Source organism: Vitis vinifera, chromosome 4 (assembly GCF_030704535.1).
Source record: "Vitis vinifera cultivar Pinot Noir 40024 chromosome 4, ASM3070453v1".
NCBI lineage: Eukaryota > Viridiplantae > Streptophyta > Magnoliopsida > Vitales > Vitaceae > Vitis > Vitis vinifera.
Genome location: NC_081808.1, coordinates 11,799,006 through 11,822,538, shown reverse-complemented (window position 1 = coordinate 11,822,538; position 23,533 = coordinate 11,799,006). Strand labels below are relative to the sequence as shown.

At 31.5% G+C, this 23,533-nt stretch overlaps 1 protein-coding gene across 1 annotated transcript; it reads right to left on the bottom strand.

The window, feature by feature from the left end:
* Positions 1 to 626: 626 nt before the first annotated feature.
* Positions 627 to 14,941, bottom strand: LOC100258211 (ras-related protein Rab5-like). Its single transcript, XM_002272133.4, has 8 exons — positions 14,700 to 14,941; positions 14,542 to 14,619; positions 14,037 to 14,204; positions 13,629 to 13,677; positions 11,807 to 11,880; positions 8,261 to 8,354; positions 1,009 to 1,109; positions 627 to 911 (listed from the first exon to the last, which is right to left on the bottom strand). Exons 1-7 carry the CDS (start codon positions 14,736 to 14,738, stop codon positions 1,009 to 1,011), a joined length of 603 nt encoding a protein of 200 aa, XP_002272169.1. The 5' UTR covers positions 14,739 to 14,941; the 3' UTR covers positions 627 to 911.
* Positions 14,942 to 23,533: the final 8,592 nt, after the last annotated feature.

Genomic DNA, 23,533 nt, shown 5'->3' with positions numbered 1-23,533 from the left:
GCACAATGGTGGAGGTTTGATATTTCTTCACAAATTGCAATAAATTTGAAAGTTCAAACATGGTGTCGCACTTCCACCCCCTCACCCTATCTAAGTTTCTTCTCCCATAATAGCCCCTACTAAGACTGATCTTTTCTCTTGAATTTCACCACCACTACCAAAAAGCACCAGACACAACACACCACATCATTGCCTAATTTAAAATGTCTTTTTCCAATAATGCCTCTACCAACCTTTGGTCCCACCAATAAATGCCAACTTTTTAAGTTTAAGATGCCCAATTGAAATTTGTAATAATTAACTACAATCACCAGTCACCATCCACATCAGCACCACTAACCACTACCACTATAACCACACCGTGGCTGCCCGACAGCTGATCCATTTTGCACAGAGGCATGGGTGTGGGCCTTCTGCACGTCTTATTCATAACTTTATGCTTACGCATAAATAGGGCTTGCAGGCGTAATGGGAAATGCTATGCTGCTCTTTTTCCCCTTTTATACCATCCCTGATCTTATCTCATCCACAATTTACAACATGAGAAGGTCAAAAAGAAAGTTCTCAAACAGCACTTCATCACCCCTGTTGTGAAATTGACACCTGTTGAAATGTGTGCTACATTATTTTCAAATACATTTTCATAAAATGCTTTAGTGATCCGATACAAAGTTCATTCAGCTAGCAGATCATGATAGCTAACAACCAAATGAGGGAGAACTCAAGAATAAGAATAAAGTACTTATTACACAAGTAGAATATGCATCTGGCACAGGTTCTTCACTCATTTAGAAGTGCCCATGTACATGGTATTCTAAATATTTCACAGCATCTATTCCACAGTGAATGATTGTTTCCTTATATGCATCATTAGTTACAAATGCTTGTTTCAATTCCGAGAGGCAACACCACTGAAATATGTTAAAACAACCCACAAAGAAGCCATAAAACAAGGAACAAAACAAAGAAAGAGAATCTAAGAAAGGAGCAGAGCATATAAGACAATACTTAGGAACAGCATGATGCAGCTTGGGAACTTTCCGCTGGTCTGTCCACCAGAACCATCCCAGCTGGATTCTGAGCAGGCTGAGCTCTGGGCAATCTCTTAGCTGTTTTACACCAAAGGAAATCCCAAGTCACAGACCACAAAGAGTTTGAATGTGTTCCAAAGGCGGTAAGAAAACAGTAATAGAAGGCTTTTATAAGTATAATGCTGTATAAAGAAAGACTAATCACAATTAATTGTCTAATACACTGTGACTCAACAAAATATATAAAAACAAAAAAACGAAACCAAGGAACACATTGCAGAGAGCATGTTTAATACTCACAAATGCTTTCCCTAGATATTTCCCTGATAATAGTATATATGTTTGTAAATTAATGCTTTTCAGTCAAGATAATAACTTTCATAAAACCTCAATAAATTTTAAAATAATTTCAATTATAACAAGCTAAGGAACCAGATGAGTGTAATCAAGGGCATTATTCATCATCCTGAAATCTGGACAAAAACTTAGGACCACCAACAGTTATACTCCATAAGCTTGTCCAAAATCCAAACAACTTCCCTAAGAAGAAAGAAATGATGCTTCAATTGGTTACTTGTGCAATATTAGTCTCAACATGGCTACTCCCTAGGAAAACTAGCAACCTCATCAATTCAAATCCAAATGAACTTCTCCATAAGGTAACAACAGAATGCCATGGCTCTGCATTTTATGAGCAATAAACGAGATGCATGGATTATACAAAATAGTAGTAATATTAGCTGCTGCTTTGCAAAGAAACCCTCACTAACCAAAGATAAATTTTCAGTTTCATCTGATGAGCCAAAATACCATTAATAACATTAATTAATTTCTAGATAATCAAGCAAGCACAACCCTCTTGGCATGGATGAATTTCCTCAAAGCATAGTACCAAGTATAACGCTGGTGCTGAATGCCACAGTATCTCTCTGTATGTTAGATGGATGCATGTATTGGGAATAGTGATATGCATCAGCATAACTTATTAAATTCTTTAGGGGTTTTCATAATTTTTTTTAATTGATTTTTTACTTCGTCGAATAACTGGAACCCAAATAGATTGAAGAAGATCTATGATATGCTGAAAAACTCAAGGATCTAGAAGCAAATCCATTGCTCAAAATAATACCTGTCTATTAGCAGTTTAGTACACCTATCTTTAGATTGACAATTGGGACTTGAGCAAACCATAGTTTCCTCAGAAGCCTAATGTAAGAAAAATGAGAAATTCATTGGCAAGGATTGACAAGGAAACGTAGTGTCAGAGCCCAGTAGAAACTATCTAGTATCCTTTGACACGTGTAAGTTGGTAGAAATTTCAAAGCATTTAAACAATGGGGAGCAGCCTGGCCTGTGGAACAGCTACGGGGAATTTCCTATCTTGACAGTGAAGATTTGTCTGAAACATAGTTCCAAAAGGCACCACTAAAGTGAAAAAATATCTTGGCAAACCTAGGTGCAAGGCGTAAGGCGAGCCATGTGCATGAGTAAAGCAAAGTATGACCTAAGGCAGATGTGGACTTCTATAAGATGCTATAAAATTACACCTGCAAACATTTATCATATACTCATACATCACTAAGCATGTTCAGTTTAGAGGACCAAAATGACATCATTCTAACATGAGTTTAGAAAAAGAAAAAGGGAAAAGAATGACAAAACACATCTCTTCAAACAAGGCCACCACCTTAACAAATGAGGTGGGCCTTTAGCAATTATGGCTTGAATCAAAAGAGGAAAATACATTGAAGTGACAGATATCTCTCACAAAGAGAAGACTGGAATGATTGTTATTCCTGAGGGGAAAAAAGGTGTAGAAGAATGCTCATCAATAAAAAAATAAAAATAATTCAAAAAATAAATAAAATGGGGCAAAGAAAAGGTGTAAAAGAAGAGAAAGGGACCGAGAAGGAGATGATCTTGAGAAGAAAGGAGGAAAATAGAATGGCATGCAACTAAGTATATAAATAAAAGAAGCTTAGGGTCTGTTTGGTTGTTATTTTTTAAAATTATTCTGGAAAATAGTTTTTGAGAACAGTTTTTAAAAACAGTTTTTGGTGTTTCAAGGAAAAATATATATATATATATATATATGTTTGGGAACTGAATTCCGAAAAACAGTTTTTTCTGAAAAACCAAAAAATAATACATGTTTGGTTGAATTAATAAAAAAGTTTGTTAAAGCAAGTAAAACAAAAAATATGTTTGGATGTTGGCTTTTTTTTTTTCCAATTAACAAGTGTTGTCTTCAATTAATTTGATATTACAAATATATAAATAATTTTTATATGCATAATTCATTTAAATTAAAAAAAAAAAAATTATACCATTTAAACTAAATGGACTTTATGGGCTTTGTTTTAGTCCAAAGACCGAAGCCCATACTTCTCTTCTTCTCTAGCAAGAAAATTAAAACCATTTTCTCCTCCATCTCAGTTCCAAAACATCAAGTTTCAATCCCTTTTCTCTCTACTTTCTTCCCTCTCTAGATTTTCTTGGTAAACAAACATGGGAGATAGTCAATACTCATTCTCCCTCACCATTTTCATGTAAGTGATTGATTCACTAGATTCACATGCAGAGACTCACATTTTCGATCTTCTCACATCTTTGTATGTCACGAGACAGTCTTTCAGGAAAGTTGGTTCAGATCAAGCACGCATTGATCGTTGTTGGCTCAGGCCAAACATCTCTAGGGATCAAAGGTATATTCGCCATTTTTATTTGTTTCTTGGAAACTCTTTCTTTTTTTTTTTAAATTTGGAATTCTTTTTATTGTAATGATCTTATTCATTTTGTTTTAATTCTCTAGAATGTTTGAAGTCATTTTTGGTTTATGGTTTGAGCAATTTGAATTAAACCTCTATTTGGTAGCTGAGAAACCACAGGAGAAACCACTAAGGAAAGGTGAGAACAGGGAGAAGAAAAACACAGAGAACAAAATGTTCTCTAATATCTTCTTTTGTTCTTTAAACAGTCAAAAAACAAGGAAAACAACATTTTCTTTGTTTTCTAAAAGGAGCCATTTTGAGAACACGGGGAACAATAAAAACAAAAACTACTTCCTCTATCAAATAAGTTTTTAGTGTTTTTTATTTTCAAGAATAGAAAACAATTCTTGAAAACAACAACCAAATAAGCCCTTAATTTTCCGAGGGATCAATCTCCTATAGCCCTTGTTATATGTGTTCAACAAAAATGTAATAACTTCCACCCAACACAATTAATTTCTCTTATACCCACAATAGGTACAAGATTTTATTAGTTTGTAGGCCAGACTTGTTGAAAAAAGTAAATAACTAAGTGCTTGTTTAGATACCCTACCCTTTTTTTGTTTTTAAAAACAAAAAATAGTACTAAATTGTATATAAATGTAAGAACTCTTACACAAAGTATGGATGTATCTTATACTCTTAAAAATCACTATTAAAAATTTTAAAATTTAAGATGGTAAAATAATTTTTAAAAATCATTATCTTTTTAAGATAAGTCTCTAAGAGTTCTTATGACAGAATTATTACTAGCTTTAAAAGAAAAATAGAAAACAAGATGTGTATCCAAACGACACCTAAACAATAAATAATAATTTTTTTAAAACTTTATCAAGAACAAATAATTCATTGTGTTGAACTTGATAAGTTCGGTAAATATGATGAAAGATGAGAAATTCTTCAAAGATTTAAAGACTTATAAAAAGGAAGGTACATTTATACCTCCAAAAGAAAGCAAAACAAACTACACATCTTAAAAATGAAACCAAAACAATGTACAAACATGACCACATTGCACATGTCAAGGGCATAAAAAGTCCCCAATAAAGGATACTAAGTGTTTAGCCCTTCACTAGGCTAAATGATACACTTCTTGGTTAGCAACACATAAAGCCCAATTGCAACATCAACAATTTGATAGATCCACGCATAATACTTCCATGGACTTCTTTCTCACTTGAACACCCACGAAATGACGATAACGAAGTCACCCTCACCTATTAATGTAAAAATCTTAAAACTTTGATCTACAACAAAACCTTTAAAGGTGCTTGAATTTCAGCTTCAACAATTAGACACTCTCTTACTAGTTTGGAAAGTGGTCTAGTTCTCTAAACACTCATTCAATCCCTAGTCATCCAAGGTTACCCAAGGAACATTTGTCACAATTAAACTAGAAATAACCCACTGCAAAAAGAATCCATATGCGTTGAGACTTCCCACCTAAATTCTTAGATCTACAACTGAAATTTCAATCTAGCATTAACAAACTCAAAGGGTACAAGTAAATACAATCCTCGAGGTCCACAAAGAAGTAAAACCAAGCTTCAAAAAGCCTCCATAGATCTCCATCTATCTTAAAAAATCCTGGCATTTCTTTTTCGGCAAATAATCTGGATCACAATGACACTAGACACATGCCATAGAACCGACATCTGAAAAAGTAAGTGAAAGATGCACATAGTAGTGAGAATATAAACCCGTCAAGGTAGCCCAATTGGTCAGGGCGAACACTAGGGAGTGTGGTCCCAATAAGTGGCACATGGTCTAGGGTTTGAATCCTACCACTGATGATATCCTAAATTTGCCCGGTGCTAGTTGTTGTCAGGACGATCAGCACCCCGAGATTTTGGTCCTTGTGAAGAGTCCTAAGGGCTTGGCCATGGAAGGTTCCTTAGTTATCATAAAAAAAAATATATAAATAAAAAAAAAATAAAGACAAATATAGTAGTGAGAATATAAGACACCCATCACTAGCTCCTTAAATTCCTGATCATAGAAGTTGTGGCAGAAATTAAAATTCTATGAAGAAGGGCAAGAGGAAAGGCCTAAGATAAAAGAAATAAATTATAAATTAAATTAAATTAAATTTAAAAAAAAAAAAAATCTCTAGTTCTTATAGCCCTAAAGATGGTTAGAAACTGGAAACTAAGAGATAGCTTGCCCTGCCAATTATTTTCTTAAAAATGAATTTTCAAGCTATCCCCCCCATAGAGAAACAAATAAAACAGGTAATCAAGGTAAAACAAGTGTAATAACCTTTCAAGGGCATCAAATTGTCCACCTAACAACCATTTTGGCATAATAATCATAATGTTTTCAAATATGTTGAAAATATTATAGTTCTTAATTAGAATCCCTTCTTACAAAGCGGGATTTTTTAAAACTATAAATCATGTAAGGCCTACTTATTCAAATGAGATAAACATTTCACTGAAAGTTGTGGTCCATTCCCCACAACCCAAAACCTCCCCGCCTTAGTTTAATCTCCTATACTACATACCCTATGCCAGATATCAATCCAATTCAAGATTGGAAGAATATTTATTTATTTATTTGAATTTACAACACATCACCTCAAATAAATTGTAACAAATACATATGCACACGTGTATGTTTAGAGGTTTTATTTTATCAAATTATTATGTCGTTTCATTGTTTTGTTTTAGCTATGCTTCATTTAAGATCAAAATCAAGTTTTGAGATTTAAATGTCTCAAAAGTCGATCATTGATAATAAAGATTTAGACCCCAAAAAAAAAAATCCTTAGTTGACAACGCACAATGATTATTACAAAATAATCTTTTATGTTGATTTTACCAAATAATAATAATAATAACAATAATAATTCTTAAATTTGATTTTTTTTAATTGGGTGTGGACCCCATAGAACCTATAAAATTTTAGGGACCTGAAAATAATCCTTCCTACTCTGGTCAAAAAAAAAATTATCCTTTCTACTAAGTTTGTGAAACTAATCCTTTCTAATATGTTTAAAGAAAAATGATTTTTAAAATTAGTTATAAGTCTTATAAACCCATAGAACTCATAAATTTTAGGAAATTTAAAATTAATCCTTTTTGCAATTTTTTTTCTTTTCAAGAAAAAGGGATTTTAAGTTTGAATTCTGGAAAATTGACTATGAGTCTCATAGAACCCACAAAATTGAAGCATTCTTTACTTCATTCAACTGAAAATGGATTTAAATTAGGAAGAAAAGCCTTTTCCATGCGTCAGTTCTATAGATAAGAGGCATTCTTAGTTTTAGAATATCCAATAAAACCCATAGAACTCTTTTGTTCCTTTAACTGAAATTGCAGTTGGACATCCACCAATATGCCCAATAGATGATAATACCCAAAAATGGCTAACTCTTCCTAAGACTATTTTTCCAAAATTTAAATATGAAAATATGAACAATCTCCATCAGACCTATAATACTTATAAAACTGGAGAAACCTCTTTAAGATAGGGATTGAATTTTTATAGAAGACTTCATCAGTTAATGAAGATTCAAAAGTCTTCTTTATTTCTGAAGTACTTTCATCTAGATGGTAGATTGAATTTCATACAAAGGACTTCAATCATTAATTAAGATTTAATTATTTTGTTTTAAATTTCAAATTTTGGATGATTACCCATCCCCCACAAAATCCCTTTTCTGAAATTAGAAAAACCAATTATAGTTTTCATTATTCTAAAGAAATCATACACTTTTCTAACAAGGCAACAAGTGTCACTAATTTTTTCATCAGTATCTAATCTAACACACTTCTATTCTTTTGTTTTTCTATGGACATTATGCATGGAGCTCCTTCGAAACAGCCACCTCCTTTTTTTTAACCAATTTTAAAATCTCTCTCTCTCTCCTTCCTACACAATGCCTTATTCCTTCTCCGAATTTTTTTTTTTTTTTTTCCTCTACTGCTTTTTCCTTTTTTTTCCTTTTTCTTTGTATGGCTCATCACTCAAATAAGAAATGGAAGCAATTAAGAAAGGATCACCTAAATGGAAAGTGGGTAATATACCTAAAAGTCGTATCACTAGAGCTATGGCATCAGGTGATATAAATCAGATTTCAAAGATGTGAACTAGACAGGATGGATGCTCAGTACAGCTCATTATTTGTGGATGTGCATGTGTGTTGGGAGTTGGGGAAGAACTGTCCTTCAAAGAGAACCATTATGAAGAAAACAGCAAACTAAAAAATTAGAAGTTGAAAAAGCCAATGCCAAACTATTAGCAATGAGGGTAAAATTTCACAATATAAGACAAGCAAATTCAAAAATAGAGAAAAGAAAACAAACTTCCTTCTATAACAATGAAGGAAATATAATCATAGTGGAAAAGGAGAAAATAAAGAATTGCAACCACACAGTGCATATCACAAAGTTCAAACCAATTATAGCAGCCAACATTATGCTACTGTACCATTCAGAAGGAAAGAAAATTAAATACCTATTTCATAAAATGTATCATTGACATTTACGGCTGTTTTGGCAGAGGTCTCCGTGAAGAAAAGGCCATTTTCTTCAGCATAGACACGTGCCTCCTGCAAAATATGCTAAACGCTTAGCAGGTAACTAAATTAAATATACAAGATACTTTTCAGAGACAGCCCAATTCAACTCCATTTGTTTTCTTAGATAACATTACAGTCCAAAACCATTTAGAACTGATGAAAATTCAGTTGAAAATTAGGAATTTCATAACATGTTACAATACAATTGTTCCGCTGTAACCTTCAAGTCAAAGACCGTGGAAACAGAGTCATGGTCCTGCTATGAAATACTTATACTTCCTGCAACTAATAGCTCAGATTCTAACCTCACCATGAAATATACAAACAGGATCAGAACCTCCATGTGACAACAGGAACTTAATATATGAATTAGGGAGGGAAAAAGAAAAACAAAAGAACCAGGAAAAAGAAAATGTTTCATTAAATAAGTCCAAATATGCACATCAAATATTTGTTATTCTGATCATCTAAGTGGGATCCAACAGATGATGGGTCCAAATATGTTTTAAAAGCTAAACAACCGAAATTAGAAAAATCTTGGCAATCAATGAAGGAAGTCTCACAGCAAGAGATGTTTTTAAGACAGACAAACTTTGGTTCCACTCTTCTACCTATCTTTATAAGTAAACAAAAAAGCACTTTCACAAAAAGATTGAATCTTCTGAACATGTAAAAGAATCACTTAAATTTCAAATCTTGAAGAAGACCATACTGTAGTACTGTCCTGCAGCTAAGGTGACATGAGGAAAATTTAGGTGCCATTTGTTTTTTTGGCTAAATTCTAAATAGAACTTATATTTAACTTTATACTAAATAATGCTTAATAGTATTAAGTATTAAGTTGTTTGTTTCTTTAAAATTTTATTTCTATTAAGTACTAATACCTTTTCACAAACTTCACATCCACTTAATTCCCTCCACTTTTACCACAAGCTGCTCCACCAAGGCCTATACCCAATGAGTACACTTTCTGTTTTGTGCTCACTTCATGTGCCCAAGCCTTGGCTCTTCAAGAGGGCAAACAAATACAAGCCCAATTAATCAAACACCTCTCTTTGGTCAGTGTCTATGCTAGTACTTGACAAGGAACAATCTTACGGGGCAGATTCCCTTCCATTTTGGCCATATGTCGAAACTGCTAATTCTGAGGCTTGGGCAGAACAATCTAACAGGGGTTATCCCATTTACTTTGGGAAACCTCTCATCTCTTCAACAGCTTTCAATGGCATTCAATCATTTGGAGGGGGGTATTCCACATGATTTAAGAACTCTCATGGGCATCCTAACAAACAATTTGAGCGCAAATGCTCTACCCGACAAACTGAGATTCAGCTCTAACAGGGGTTATCCCATTTACTTTGGGAAACCTCTCATCTCTTCAACAGCTTTCAATGGCGTTCAATCATTTGGAGGGGGGTATTCCACATGATTTAAGAACTCTCATGGGCATCCTAACAAACAATTTGAGCGCAAATGCTCTACCCAACAAACTGAGATTCAGCAATCTGAATTTCTTCAACCGAAGCATTGCTCAGAGTTCTGGGAGTGGGAGCCTCTGGTGGATTCAATGTTGTCTGTTTGGTCAAAACAGACATTGTGATACCAACCGCGAGCTTCTTCGTCCCCAAAGCAAGAATTACAACCACCGACATCTTCAAAACCGCCACAGTCACTCCCCTCCCACTCGGCCTTCCGACGCTCTCTTCAACCTCACCACCACCATCTACCAGACTACCCCCATCAATACCACCAATCTCCTCTTCTTCACATTCAATGCTCCTGATCTCCGAAAAAGAATCCGAAGACACCAGAGCCTGCACAGACTCGGGACGCCGTTGAGGCTCCACAGGCTGCTGCAGGACTGGATTGGAGACACGAGAACACCTTTTTCTGGGTTTCTTGAGGCGATCCCGATTCTTGACAAAGAGATCGATGACAAAGGATCGCCGGTTGCAGAGAGCTACAAGGGATGGGTGGGCTAGGGTTGGGCATCGGCTTGCAATCGTATTTGGGGATGTTTAAAAATCTGGCTTTTTCTATTTAGAAAAAGCCAAAAATTTTGGTTTTTTCTATTTAGCGAAAAATTTTAAAAATTCAGTAATAAGTCATCAAAAACTAAAAAAACAAACAACCTAAATTTTTAAAGCAAATTGCTTTCAGTAAAAAGCCAAAAAACAAACGCCACCTTAGAAAAGCAAAAGAGGATAAAATAGGGAAAACAGATCTAGATAGGGTAAGAAAGAAAACCTTGAGAGAGAGAGAGAGAACTACTAAAGTTCAGAACATAGTTTATCCAGTTGCCTAAGGGACACCAAAGAAAAACAAAAAAAGGAAGAGCTCATAGTTTATCCCGTTGCCAGAGGGAGACCAAAGAAAAACAAAAGAAGGAAGCATAATTGACTTTGCAATAGTAACAATAACAATAACATGGCATTGGTGCTAGGAGATACATGCTTCTCTTTATGCTTTCTCCTAAGCACACTGATAACTTCTTTTGAATAGAGAAGACAAACCAGACAACTTTACACTTCTTGGGTAGAATGATGAACAAGGAAAGAATAAGTTTCTATAGCACACTATTCACCTCTGCAGCAAAATGGTCTCCTTTTCCATGTTAATTTACAGATGAGCAAATGGAAGGAATTTTCTAGCTTGTCCAAAACATGCAAGTTAAAAACAAAAATTCAATGAAAAACAATTTTAGCACATCAGATCCATTTGACAATGGATTGAGTTCTAACAACAGATGGAGAAGAAGAAATCTAGCAAAGATCTCTTTGCCGCAATACAAATCACATAAAATTCTCCGATTCCTCACATCAAACAAGACATCAACACCTCAAGGTTCTATATTTTGCATCTATATCCAGAACCAAAATTATTCCTTCAAAGGAGGACAGTCATGTTTCAAGCTTTCTGAAGTCAAGGTATGTACATTTGCAGGTTCATGAATATTGTCCACCTCTAAACTGACTAAAGTTCAACTTGAAGTTCATAATTAAAACCTAGCATGGTTGCCATGGCAGCTTGATTGCCCAATAACATTGAGCATCATGCCAATTTCTCCACAAAGATTGATCAGAATGATTGGAATTGTGATGAGGTATTAACAGTAGCTATACTAATATTTCCAAGCAAATTAATGTCAGAACTCCACATAAAAGTTGTATTCATGCACTGTCCACATCAGTAGCTACAAACAGAAATTAGTAAGTATTTTTTTTAGCTACAAACAGAAATTATTATGACCAAAGAACATATTTATAAAGTTCTTAAGAGAGAGAGAGAGCAAGAGAGGACATTTAAGTATGAAACAGAAATGAGACCACCCTCCAACAAAAGGGCAGAAGCAGTCTATCAACAAAAAGAACTGTTAAAACAAGAAGATGGGCTGGGGATAAGAAGTTATTGTAAGAATCTCTAGTCCATACTGAACCCAAAGAACACCAAGTAACAGTAAATAATAAAGAGATAGCACTTACTTCAGCAGTCACTTTCCTCTTATCTTCTAAATCAGCTTTGTTCCCAGCAAGCGCCATAACCATGTTAGGGTTACCTGTGTAACAAACCCAAAACAGCCATATAACTCCAACTGACAAATCAGAAAAACCCACCCCTACCATCTGCTTCCTAAAGAAAAAAAATGAAAAGAACTAGAGAATGTGTAGTTCACGAAATTCTTGGCTGAAACAGTTTGGAATCTTCAAGGCTTTAGGATAAGTAGGACTAACATGAAGTATATGGGATGCAACTTTGAAATGCTGAGAAGAAATAAGGCAATTTTGAAATCGATATCAAGAATACCTAAAAAGTGCCTATTTTCATTACACAGGACCAGTCATCAACAACAACAATTAAAAGAGGACATAACTCATAGAGTTAGAACGAGGTGGTCAAAGTCAAGAAGTGCTTCTAGGGTACTATAAGATGCTGAAAAACCATAATAAGAAAAATATTTAACAGACTATCAACCTTGCTTTGTGGTAAAAAATGTTTGGCACATAAGAAAAATGTTCAAGAATCTATGTTGCATGGGTTTAGGTACAAGCGTCAAGTGCAGGTGTGAATCTAAGTGAATGGGGACTCAACTGAAAAATGATCTTGAATGGCACTTGGATATGACATAATAATGAGAAAAAAATCAATTGAAAGTCCATTAAAATCAAATAATTAACACATCCTTGATAAAATAATATTCCCCTTCTTTTCTGATCAAACAGCAAATATAAAAGGCAGAAAGAAACATCCAAAAAGGATCCTACACCCAAACCCTTGTCATTCTATGTTGATATGGTATGTTGGGTAAGTAGAAGAGTCCAAGTATCATAGTCAAAAATAGACAATATCTGAAATAAGAATATTAAGATAAATAAATGAAAAAATGAAAAAGGATAAGAGTATAAAATGAATGGATCTATGAGAGACTAGATGTACCATTTATTGGACATGTGTAATGGAGAACAAGGAAAACACCAGCAGTGAGATATGATTTTATTGAAGTTGTTGTGCACAAGGGAAAAAGGGGAAACCAGAAAAGCACTTAGGCTGAGGCAGCGAAAAAGGAAATTCGATCATTAATCTATCAAAAGCAGCATGGATAGATCTGTTTTTTTTCCAGGTCATAGATAGCATAGATAGATCCAAATAGCAAACAAATCATTATAGTAGTTTACTACAGTTTATTAGCTATAAAAAAAATTAAAAAACAAAAAAAATCTTTCCTTTAGTTATAAAACCTGCCCAATGAAAAATGCATCTTTGTTATTACAAATTCATTCTGCTTTTCCCTGCATTTTGATTCAATGGAACTGAATTATTGAGTTGGACTTAGTTTCAATTTACTCATAAGCATGAATTTGATTAAATGGATAATTAGTTTTGTTTTTCCACATAGAAAGGTGTGAAAGGTCATATGTTTCACAAAATTATTTATTTTGAAGCCTCTGATCATCCTGGTGTGTTTGAATGTGCTCATAGAAAATATTTTCTTAATCTTTTCCTCAATATGGAAATCATTGAGGATGTGGGAAAATTTTTAGGCTTTAATGTGTGGTTTTTTTCCATACAATTTTTCCAAAGAAATCATAAATTGCCACTTTCTTATAAAATACAAGTTTATTAGTATCAGAAAGAAAGGAAGAGTTCACAATAAAGATACAACAAGGAAATTAAAAAAAATGAAAATTAAGTACAAGGAAGAAATTAATTAAAATAATTAAATTACAAGACAAGTGCTGGAGGAGAAATGTATGCCCTACTCCTTACACTCTTTATAATGAAACAAACAAGTTCAACTCTATGTACCTTGTTTCTGAAGTTCTTGCACCCACTTCTTAGCCCGTGCAAATGACTCCTAAAATGTCAGAAAGCAGACAAATTGAATAAGGAAATGTTAAGCTTGATGAAAGAAGAACAAAACTTCAAAGACATCTGGAGCAACTTAAGTTTCATCAATAGACACAAATGATTCAATAGAGCATAAGCAGCAATAACATTATCAAACTAGAATGTGTAAAAACAGTACACAATTTATCAAAAACCAAAAACTCCTGGCTTTTAGTTCAACCATTCATGTGCAGACCCAATACTTCCAAAAGCTTATCCAAATCGTAGTATAAATTCAACCAAAAAAATAAGAAAATAAAAATGAAAAAACAAAAAGAAAATTTTAACAAAAAAACAACAATAAAGTAAGGGCAATGGAAATCATACTGTGCTAGTAATGTCATAGACAATTATGGCCGCAGCAGCACCTCTATAGTACATCGGAGCTAAGCTGTGGTACCTCTCCTGCCCAGCTGTGTCCCATATCTCAAACTTCACTGTGGCATCATTTACCGCTAGTGTCTGTGAAAAGAACGCCGCTCCAATTGTAGATTCCTATCATCACCACCGCCACAATTGTCATCAACAGCCACAAAGAAATTATCAAAAAACCTCAATTTCACTAATTCTAACACAACCAGATGACTCAAAATAGAGTACCTAAAAAAATTCCAAGTTCAAAAACCTCTGATTCACTATAAAGAACTTCTAAATTCTCAATCTCTTCTGCCTGAAAGTACCTTAACACAACACTTGCAGTTCTTTCAAACACTCGAAAAGCGTCAATCTAGGTGGATTCTTACCATATTACGAAAAAAAAAAAAAATTCAAAATTCTTCACTTTTATTTTTCCATCTAAGCTTTCTTAATAGCCAAGCACCAGATCACTAACCTGGAATTCAAGAAACTGGCCCTTGACAAAGCGCAAGACGAGACTGGACTTTCCGGCTCCCATGTCACCAAGAAGAACCTGAGATCGGAGTCGTGGAAATTAGAGAGGATACAAGGGGAAGAGGATCAAAGCGAAACCCTAAAGGAGCATCTACTCACCAATTTTGCATTGAGATTGTTGTGGCCGATGGTCGCCATGGAATCGATATCAGCAGGTCCTGAGAGAGAAGATGAAATAGATGGAGGTGGATGCAGAGAGAAATTGCACAAAAAAATTGAGGAGATGTGAGGGAGAAGATATAGAGAGGAAGACGGGAAGCGATGTTTGTATTTGTTTTGCTTTTCGCTTACGACCTCACCCTTTTGGTTTTGTTCAACTCCTTCCAAGAAAAGGAATTTGACGAACGGGGAAAGCAACATCCTACTCATGGGCCGCTCTTGGGCTTTGGGCCCAATATCACTCGTTAATTACTCTTTATTGTTACTCCATGTCATAAGATCTCATTTATTTATTAAGCTAACCAAGAGACTCTCTCTAAACCCTTGCCACCTATAAAATTACTCTCAGGTTAAAATTGAAAAGGAAAATTGACAAATAACTTAGAAAGTTTGAAATTTTACAATGAAATCTAAGTCTCTCCTCCTATTCGAACCTGCATTTGAAACCAAACTTCTCCCCAAGATGATACATGGACCGATTCAAGTGAGATCCAATATAAATCCAACTTTATATTCACTTGTGGGATTTGACAAGAGTGAAACAAATGAGGTAGTTATATAAAAAAAAATAAGATCAAAATATAAAACAATGAGATCATATTTTAAAATAAAGAAACGGAACCTAAAATGTATACGTGGCATGATCGGATTGATTTTGTTTATTTGATATAAATTGAATCGATATTTTTTAAAGTAGGATTCAATTAAAAATATTTTTTATATTGTTCAAAACATTATTTGTATTATATAAATTGTTTATTGTATAACAACAAAAAATGGATTTAATAATTATAAATCATCCATGTTGTATTTTACACATGGATAGTATATCACATTACACATGGATGCCAACCTATACTTAATGTACAACAGCATATATATATATATATATATATATATATGTATTATTTTACACATGTTGTATTTCCTATAGATGATGTTACGTGTTAACATTTGTTAAATATAATAAGAAAAATTAAAATTATATTAAATTATTTATAATATTTCATATTTTTATTCCATTGTCTTCATTTTAGTACATTTATTTTATTAAGGAAAAAATGAGTGTTTTTCGCACCCATATAAAAATAACCATAAAATAAAAATTCTCTAAAAATAATTCACCTTTCATGCACTCATCGATTAAAGGTATTACCTAAGATGGTAAAAAATAATACTTATATCATCATAAGGTAGCACTTGAATGGTCAAAAGATAACACATTTGATCAAAAAGTGCATGAAATGATAATTATTTTTAGATTGTTATTTGAAATTTGTATTTTATAAATTTGAGTTTCTATGTCGTGATTTTTTTTTATATGAATGTATGAAAACACTTTTTCTAAAAGTTTAGTCTTAATCCTTGATTTATAACCCATTTTTGCCCCAAAAAAATGACGTTTTTAGGTGGACTTTATCTAATCTAAAAACGGGTTTTTTTATCGTGATATGAAGTTATGTTTTAAAATTCTGATTTTAGTATTATATTCTCCACAAAAAAATTTGTGTCCACTATTTTATGTTTATTTTTTGTCCACATAAAAGCATTGAAAATTTAGTTTTCACTTTCTATATAAAAGTTTGGTATCAGAGTCAATGTGTATATGTTACAATAATTAGTGTTAAAGTGGAAAATTATTTAGCTCAATTAATTTTTAGAGCATTTAACATTATCTTACCCCATTAAAGTCTAATCAAAGTTATTTGATTTATTTATTTATGATTTTTTTATGAAATCTTAGTATTACTATGAATTGATCTGTCTTTTATTTCTTATCCACCTTAAATTTATAATTTAGAATATGAATGTGTAGGAGAACTTAATGATAGATTATATAGTCAATGAGAAGAATTTAGACAAATATTCGACAAATTGCATACTTTTAAGGCAACTTGTAAAAAATTCAATCAAATACACTAAGAAACTAACTTCTCTTAAATATTTGAGTGAATATGAGTTAGCTATAAACGAAACTTACAATGGACCTTTTATTATAAAAACCTTGATTAAAGAAGAAATTGTAAAAGTTTATATTGATAATTAATATGTTAGTTCCTCTAAATAAACAAGTTTTAAAAACCTATGAACCTTCATCTAGAAAAAGAAGAAGAAAAATACTTGAAAATTTTAGTAAGCAATCAGTTAAAAATAACGAATAGAGTTTTATAAGAATACAAAAATCAAACTCAGGAAGAAAAAATGAATAATATAAACCATCTAAAAGAAGTTAAAAAATTTAAATAAAGGGTTATATTAAATTTTAATATAACCTTATGTTAGGATAAAACCCTTAAAAGTATGACATGATGCAATAATTTTTAAAATTTTATTATTTATTAATAAAATTTTCATTTCACTTTATCTATTATAATTCCATGAATTATACCTTGTAAGTATTTTGATCTGCATCTTTTGCATCGTACGTAACTTGGGTGCATTAGAAGTTGCATAAAAGATCTAAGTCACGAGTTCATTGCAAGTAAATGACTTGGTCATCATGATATGATATGGTTACACATTGGACAAAACCTACAATGAGTCATGACATAAGGTTATCAAATAGTCATGACTTCACCAAACTGTTTCATTATGATGTCTCTTAACCTTAAGAAAAAATTGAGTTTATGTCAAAGTAAGTAATGACTTTAACCTATGAGTGGGATTGTAATTTGATCATATATATTCTTTATGGATTTGGTAGCAATAGGTATTCTCAATAGAGGGACCATGCTATCTCGTGGGATTGAGATAGAGTGTCCCTTTGAATGATCCTAAGGAAACGTACTTATCTCATAAGGTTATCAAATAGTCATGACTTCACCAAGCTGTTTCATTATGATGTCTCTTAACCTTAAGAAAAAAATGAGTTTATGTCAAAGTTAGTAATGACTTTAACCTATGAGTGGGATCGTAAGCTGATCATATATATTTTTTATGGATTTGGTAGCAATAAGTATTCTCAATAGAGGGACCATGATATCTCGTGGGATTGAGATAGAGTGTCCCTTTGAATGATCCTAAGGAGGCATATTTATGTAAACTATGGTCATAGTAGCTCCTTAAGTGGAACTTGATATAAGCTTTTAGAGAGTTAAAATATGTTAGTTGAATACACAATAGGAGAATCTGTAACTCAAGGATAATAGAGGTAGTCTCAAAAAGGTAATAGCTTTCATCTTGTGAAACTATGGGCACCGGTTCATGAGTAAACTAAATGTAGTGGATAGCTCACAAACCCAAACACATAGTGTCTCATTGTTGTTTACATAAATTATTAGAGTGCAGTTGATTCCCTATAATAGGATGTTGAATCAATTTCAAAATTGGATTCTAAGGGAGCCAACACTATCCTATAGGTCCTAATAGTCCTTGCTCGAGCTCATATACTTTGATAGCATGGTCTATGAGGATTGAATTAGCTTTAGGTTCACTTTTGTGTATAAAGACATTTTAGTAATTACACAAAGTTGCATAAAGGTCAATGAATAAAGTCATTAGATTAGATTAATTGATTAATTAGACGACCCTATAAGATTAATTAATTAATTATGACCCTTTTTTGGCTAAATTAAGTGACTTAAGCCCTTAGTAGGCTTCAGTCACTTAAGCTCAGTTAGGAAACCCTATAAATATCCCTTTAGGGGTTAGGGTTTCCAACACTTTTAGAAGTAAGTCATCTTCCACCCTTCAGAGAGATACAGTCTTAACATCTACTCTCATTTTCTCCCCATTGGTTGAGTGTCAAGATCAAGGAATAGTCATTAGGGATAAGATCTTAGGTGTTCGAGACCTTTGATGGATTTAATCTTCATTTTCACCATGTGGATTAGACTTGGGAATGTCCAAATATGAGATGATGTTCTCTAATGCACATTATGAATTTGGTTATTGTTTAAAAATACATTTTTTTTTCTAATGTGCATAGGATTTAGAAAAGCTTAGGATTCTATGATATGAAACAGAAAGATTTAGGTTTTCCTACACCTTAGAACTTAGGAAAGAAGCTAAAAGACTTTAAAAACCATAATTTGTTAAGAAAAAACCTAGATTATATTAAAGAATGACTGATAAAAAAGAAAATTTTCTTAGGAAAGAAATATAACAAATAAAAATAGAACAACAAAGCCTGAAAAAAAAACTATTAGAAAAAAGTCAACAAAAAGATAGGTAAACTTTTGAACCAAATAATTGAAAAAACAAGTGCTTCATAAATAACTAAATATAAATAACATTTTAAAATAGTTTGAAAAGTTGTATTTGAGGGAAAATTTTAGTTAGATCAAAATGAAAATAAATCCTTTTGAACTAAAAATCTTAGCAATAAAACCATGGAAATAATAGAAGTAATCAACCCAAGAGAAAATATTAAAAAAAAATTGAAGAATAAAATTTGAAAAAAAAAGTAATAAAAGAAGTAACTCCTTATAAAATAAAATAAAACAATTCAATCAAAATTGTAAAATAACTACATTTCTAAACCAAGATATTATAAGCAGGAAATATTATATATCTAGATTTAATTTCCTCATAAATAAAGCATAAACTATTAAAAAAAAAACTAATAAATATATGCATTTGAGAATAATCTTAATAGGAATAATAGAATTTCATTGTAAAGAAATAGGAGTTCTTGTAAATATAAACCTTTAAGATAGTAGAAACAATACAATAGGAAGAACTCTTTTAGCTAGTGGAAAGTTAATATGAACCAAAGTCATGTATGATGTGATATGGAATTAGACAGTAAAAACCTTAATATAGTTATAGGATTTACGAGAAAAGCAACTAATACTTTAATTCTAAAATGTATGATGGAAGTTGATGATATAGTAAAAACCTTTGGAAGTAGAGGTGTAAATATGAATAAAAGCAAAACTTGTAGAAGAAGACTATTTGTTAAGACCATAATGAGAATAACCTTAGATAAATAAACCAACAATAAGATATCTAATCTCTAGTGAATTATATGAAAACAAAAATGAGAGTGCCAATGTAATTTTTGGAAATCATAAAACCATAAATATTGAAATAGAATTAGAAAGTGAGATACAATCTATAATGCCATGCTTGATATGCGGGAATGGGGAGTGGGAACGGGGATCTCATTCGTTTTTTCATCCATTCCCATGTTTGGATAACTTAAGTGAATATGAGAATAAAATCAAGAATGATTCCAAAGGAAATGAAATTTCACTTACAAGTGGGATTTCAATTCATCTTTTAGTATGAGGTATTTTGATTTCCTAGCACAATTTATTTTTAAAAACACTTTTCAAAAATTAAAAAATCAAAGACTTTTTAGGATAAATTATTTTTAAAAATATTTTTTATTTAGATTTAAAAAAAATTGTAAATTCAATTGATATAATATTAACTAACTTTAATTCAAGTCTTATTAAAAATAAAAATACTTTTGTAATTATAAATAAATTAAAAAACAAATAGTTTTTAATAAAATTTAAATATTAATATTATAATAAAATCATAAATTATATTTTTATATATATTATAAAAATGGATATTAATATCTTATTAAAACATAATTGATTTATTTAAAAAATAAATAATAATAATTAAAAATTAATAATTGTTAATACTATTTTATTTTAAATGAATTTAAAAAACAAACAAAGTTTATTTTTTTAAGGCATAAATGAATCAAAATTTCACTACATGCATATCTTTAATACTCAACTAAGGATATGATATTCTAAATTTTTTTATTTAATTTATGAATTTTTTTATTAATCTATAATTAATTAATCAATTTTTGAATTTCAAATTATTCTTAGGAATTAGAATATCTATTAAAGAATTTAAAACATTAATTATTCCTATTAATTTTTATAATCATTATATATATTTTTGAATTTCAAATTATTTTTAAAAATTATTAAACTTCGTACTTTGTTTTTAAAAATTGTTTCTCAAGAACAACAATCAATCGTGATATAAATTTTTAAAACAAATATGTTTTTAAATCACACACCAAAATAGTTTTTTTTTTTTTTTAAAAAAAAAAACTATGCATAGTGTGAGAGTTTTTTTTAAAAAAAATGAAAATAAATATTTTAATATTGAAATAAAATTAAATAATCATTCCAACCTTATATTCCTAAATAAAAATAAATAAATATTTTAATTTGATATATATTTTGATTAATACCATTTTGTTTCACTTGACTCTTCTCGATTTGGATTCTATTGATTTAAAATTTTTCAACTATGTGGACAATTTTCTATTGCTTCTTTTGTGGTTAATGTTGCAATTCTTTTAAGGGTTTTCCTAAATTTGAAAAACTAGTGAAAAAAGGGAATTGTCATCCTAATTAGTTGCATATATTTTTCATATTGTTTTCTTAAAACATTTCTAACTTGAGAAGGAAGTTGTTCATCTTTACATTCTTACTACTTTCCTATCAATGTTCTTCTTCTTGTTTTTTTTTTTTTTTTTTTTTTACTTTACTGGATATATATAAGGAGAGAAAGGTACAAAGATTTACTAGCTCTGATATTCTCTTTTTCGCCTTTGGCTTGTGATGAACTTGATGGCTCTATTTATAGAGAAATTTGATGAACTTGAAACTTGTTGGAATACACAGAATTGAAACTTGTTGCCACAAATTATTGGAGTAGACACCCCCTATTGTTTTCTTATTGCCAAAAGTGAAAATTTTCTTTGTTGTCAAGAAATCTCCAGGTGAGCTTCAAAAATTAAATACATTTGGCACGTTTTCTCTTTCAAGAGAACAAATGAATAGTGAGAGTTATTTTTTGTAAATTATAGGACTTTATTCATCTTTTATCCTTGGAATATTGAAAGGTGAAACAAAAATTGAATTATTGTCAAAGTTTTCTTATGAATAATATTGACTTGAGAAGGATACATATAAGAATGAGTAGGGGACATATCAAGAGATTCTTGTTGTTGATAGATAGGAATAGGAATAAGAATATTTTGAGCAAAATTGACACTATTTAAATTTGTACTTGAAATAGAAGGTCTTGTAGAGAAGAATTCTTGAGTAAATGAATATCTAGAGGTTGGACTAAACTTTATTTGAACAGTTTCATCCGTATGTTGTATACTTTTTTAAGGAGTTGTCATGATTTTAGTTCATTTAAAAATTCGGTTTCTATTTTTTTATTTTAAACAAGAGAAAGAAAACTTATTTATTAGAACGTTTGTTTTTAAAAAAAGAAAAAAATAAATATGATACACTAAACCAAAAATCCTTATTCATTCAAATAACTTTTTAATAACAAAATAAATAATAAATAAACAAAAACTATAACGGAATAATGGTAGTATATTTACAACAATAATATATCTACAAGACAAATAATAAAAATGTGTCAAACATATACACAAACATGTATAGAAACAAATAAATACAAACATGTACAAAACTAGATACAATATGTACAAGAACAAAATGAGGACAAAGATGAATAAGTATATACAATGCAATCCCAAGAACAGTAGTGACTCTTCGACAACTTCCAAAGTGAAGCTCAAACATATCAAAACTCTCAACTTTCACAAAACATTCATAGAAAAATACCCAAAATAGGGTGTTAATCCTCTTCCATCAAGACTCTACATCCTTTCAAAATACATAGCCAAAAGCCCCATACTGAATCATCACAAAAATTCTGTAGAGTCGTTTTCTACTTCTCATCAAGTTGCCCTCTTGTCAATCTTGCCACCCAAAGAATCCATCTTGCTCCATAGTTCAAGAAAAGTCTTGTCATGCATGTGTGTTCATTTCAACAAATGCTAAATAGAGACCTATAACCCAAATTAATATCCAAACAAGCCCAAGTAAAGAAATCCAACAACAATTGAAGCCTAATTAAATATTAATGGACAAGCCCAAATCTAAATCCGTATGAAATACAACCCAAATTCATTTCAAATAGGCTAAAAAAAGGAAAATCCAAAAATAAAGAAAGCAAAAATTATGGAGATGATGATAATAATAAGGATTTACCTTATTTTTAAAACCCCAGGATGATAATAATAAGGATTTACCTTATTTTTGAAACCTTAGGATGATGAAGAAGGTTGGGTGGTAGATCTCATATATAATAATAAGGATTTATTGTTAAGATAAAGCCCTTAAAAGCATAACATGATGTAATAAATTTGGAATTCATTATTTATTTAATAATGTTCCAATTTCACTTTTATCTATCCTTATTCCATGTATTATACTTTATGAACATTCTTGTCTGCATCTTTTACATTATACATGACTTAGGTGTATTAGGAGTTGCACATAAGATTTATGTCATGAGTTTCTTGCAAATAGATGACTTATTCACAATTGGTTCATGGGTCTAAGCAACCTATTAGAGGTTGTAGTGCATCATCTCTTAATTGGAGGGATGGTTGGTTTTGGCTATCGAGATGGATTTCCCATGGTGAGTGCACTAGTGTGTATGGTTACACATTGGACATGACCTATGGTGAGTCATAACTTAAGACTATCAAGTAGTTATGAACTCACCAAATTGCTTCATTATGTTGTCTTTCAATCTTGAGAGAATATTGAACTTGTGCTAAAGTTAGTAGTGACTTTGACTTATGAGTGAGATCGTAAGCTGATCATATATTCCTTATGGATTGGGTCATTGTTGATGGAAGCCGGTAGCAATGGGTATTTTTAATAGAGGCACCATGATATCTTATAGGATTGAGATGGTGTGTCCTCTTAGATGATCCTAAGAAGGTGTGTTCATGGAAACTATGACCATACTAGTTCCTT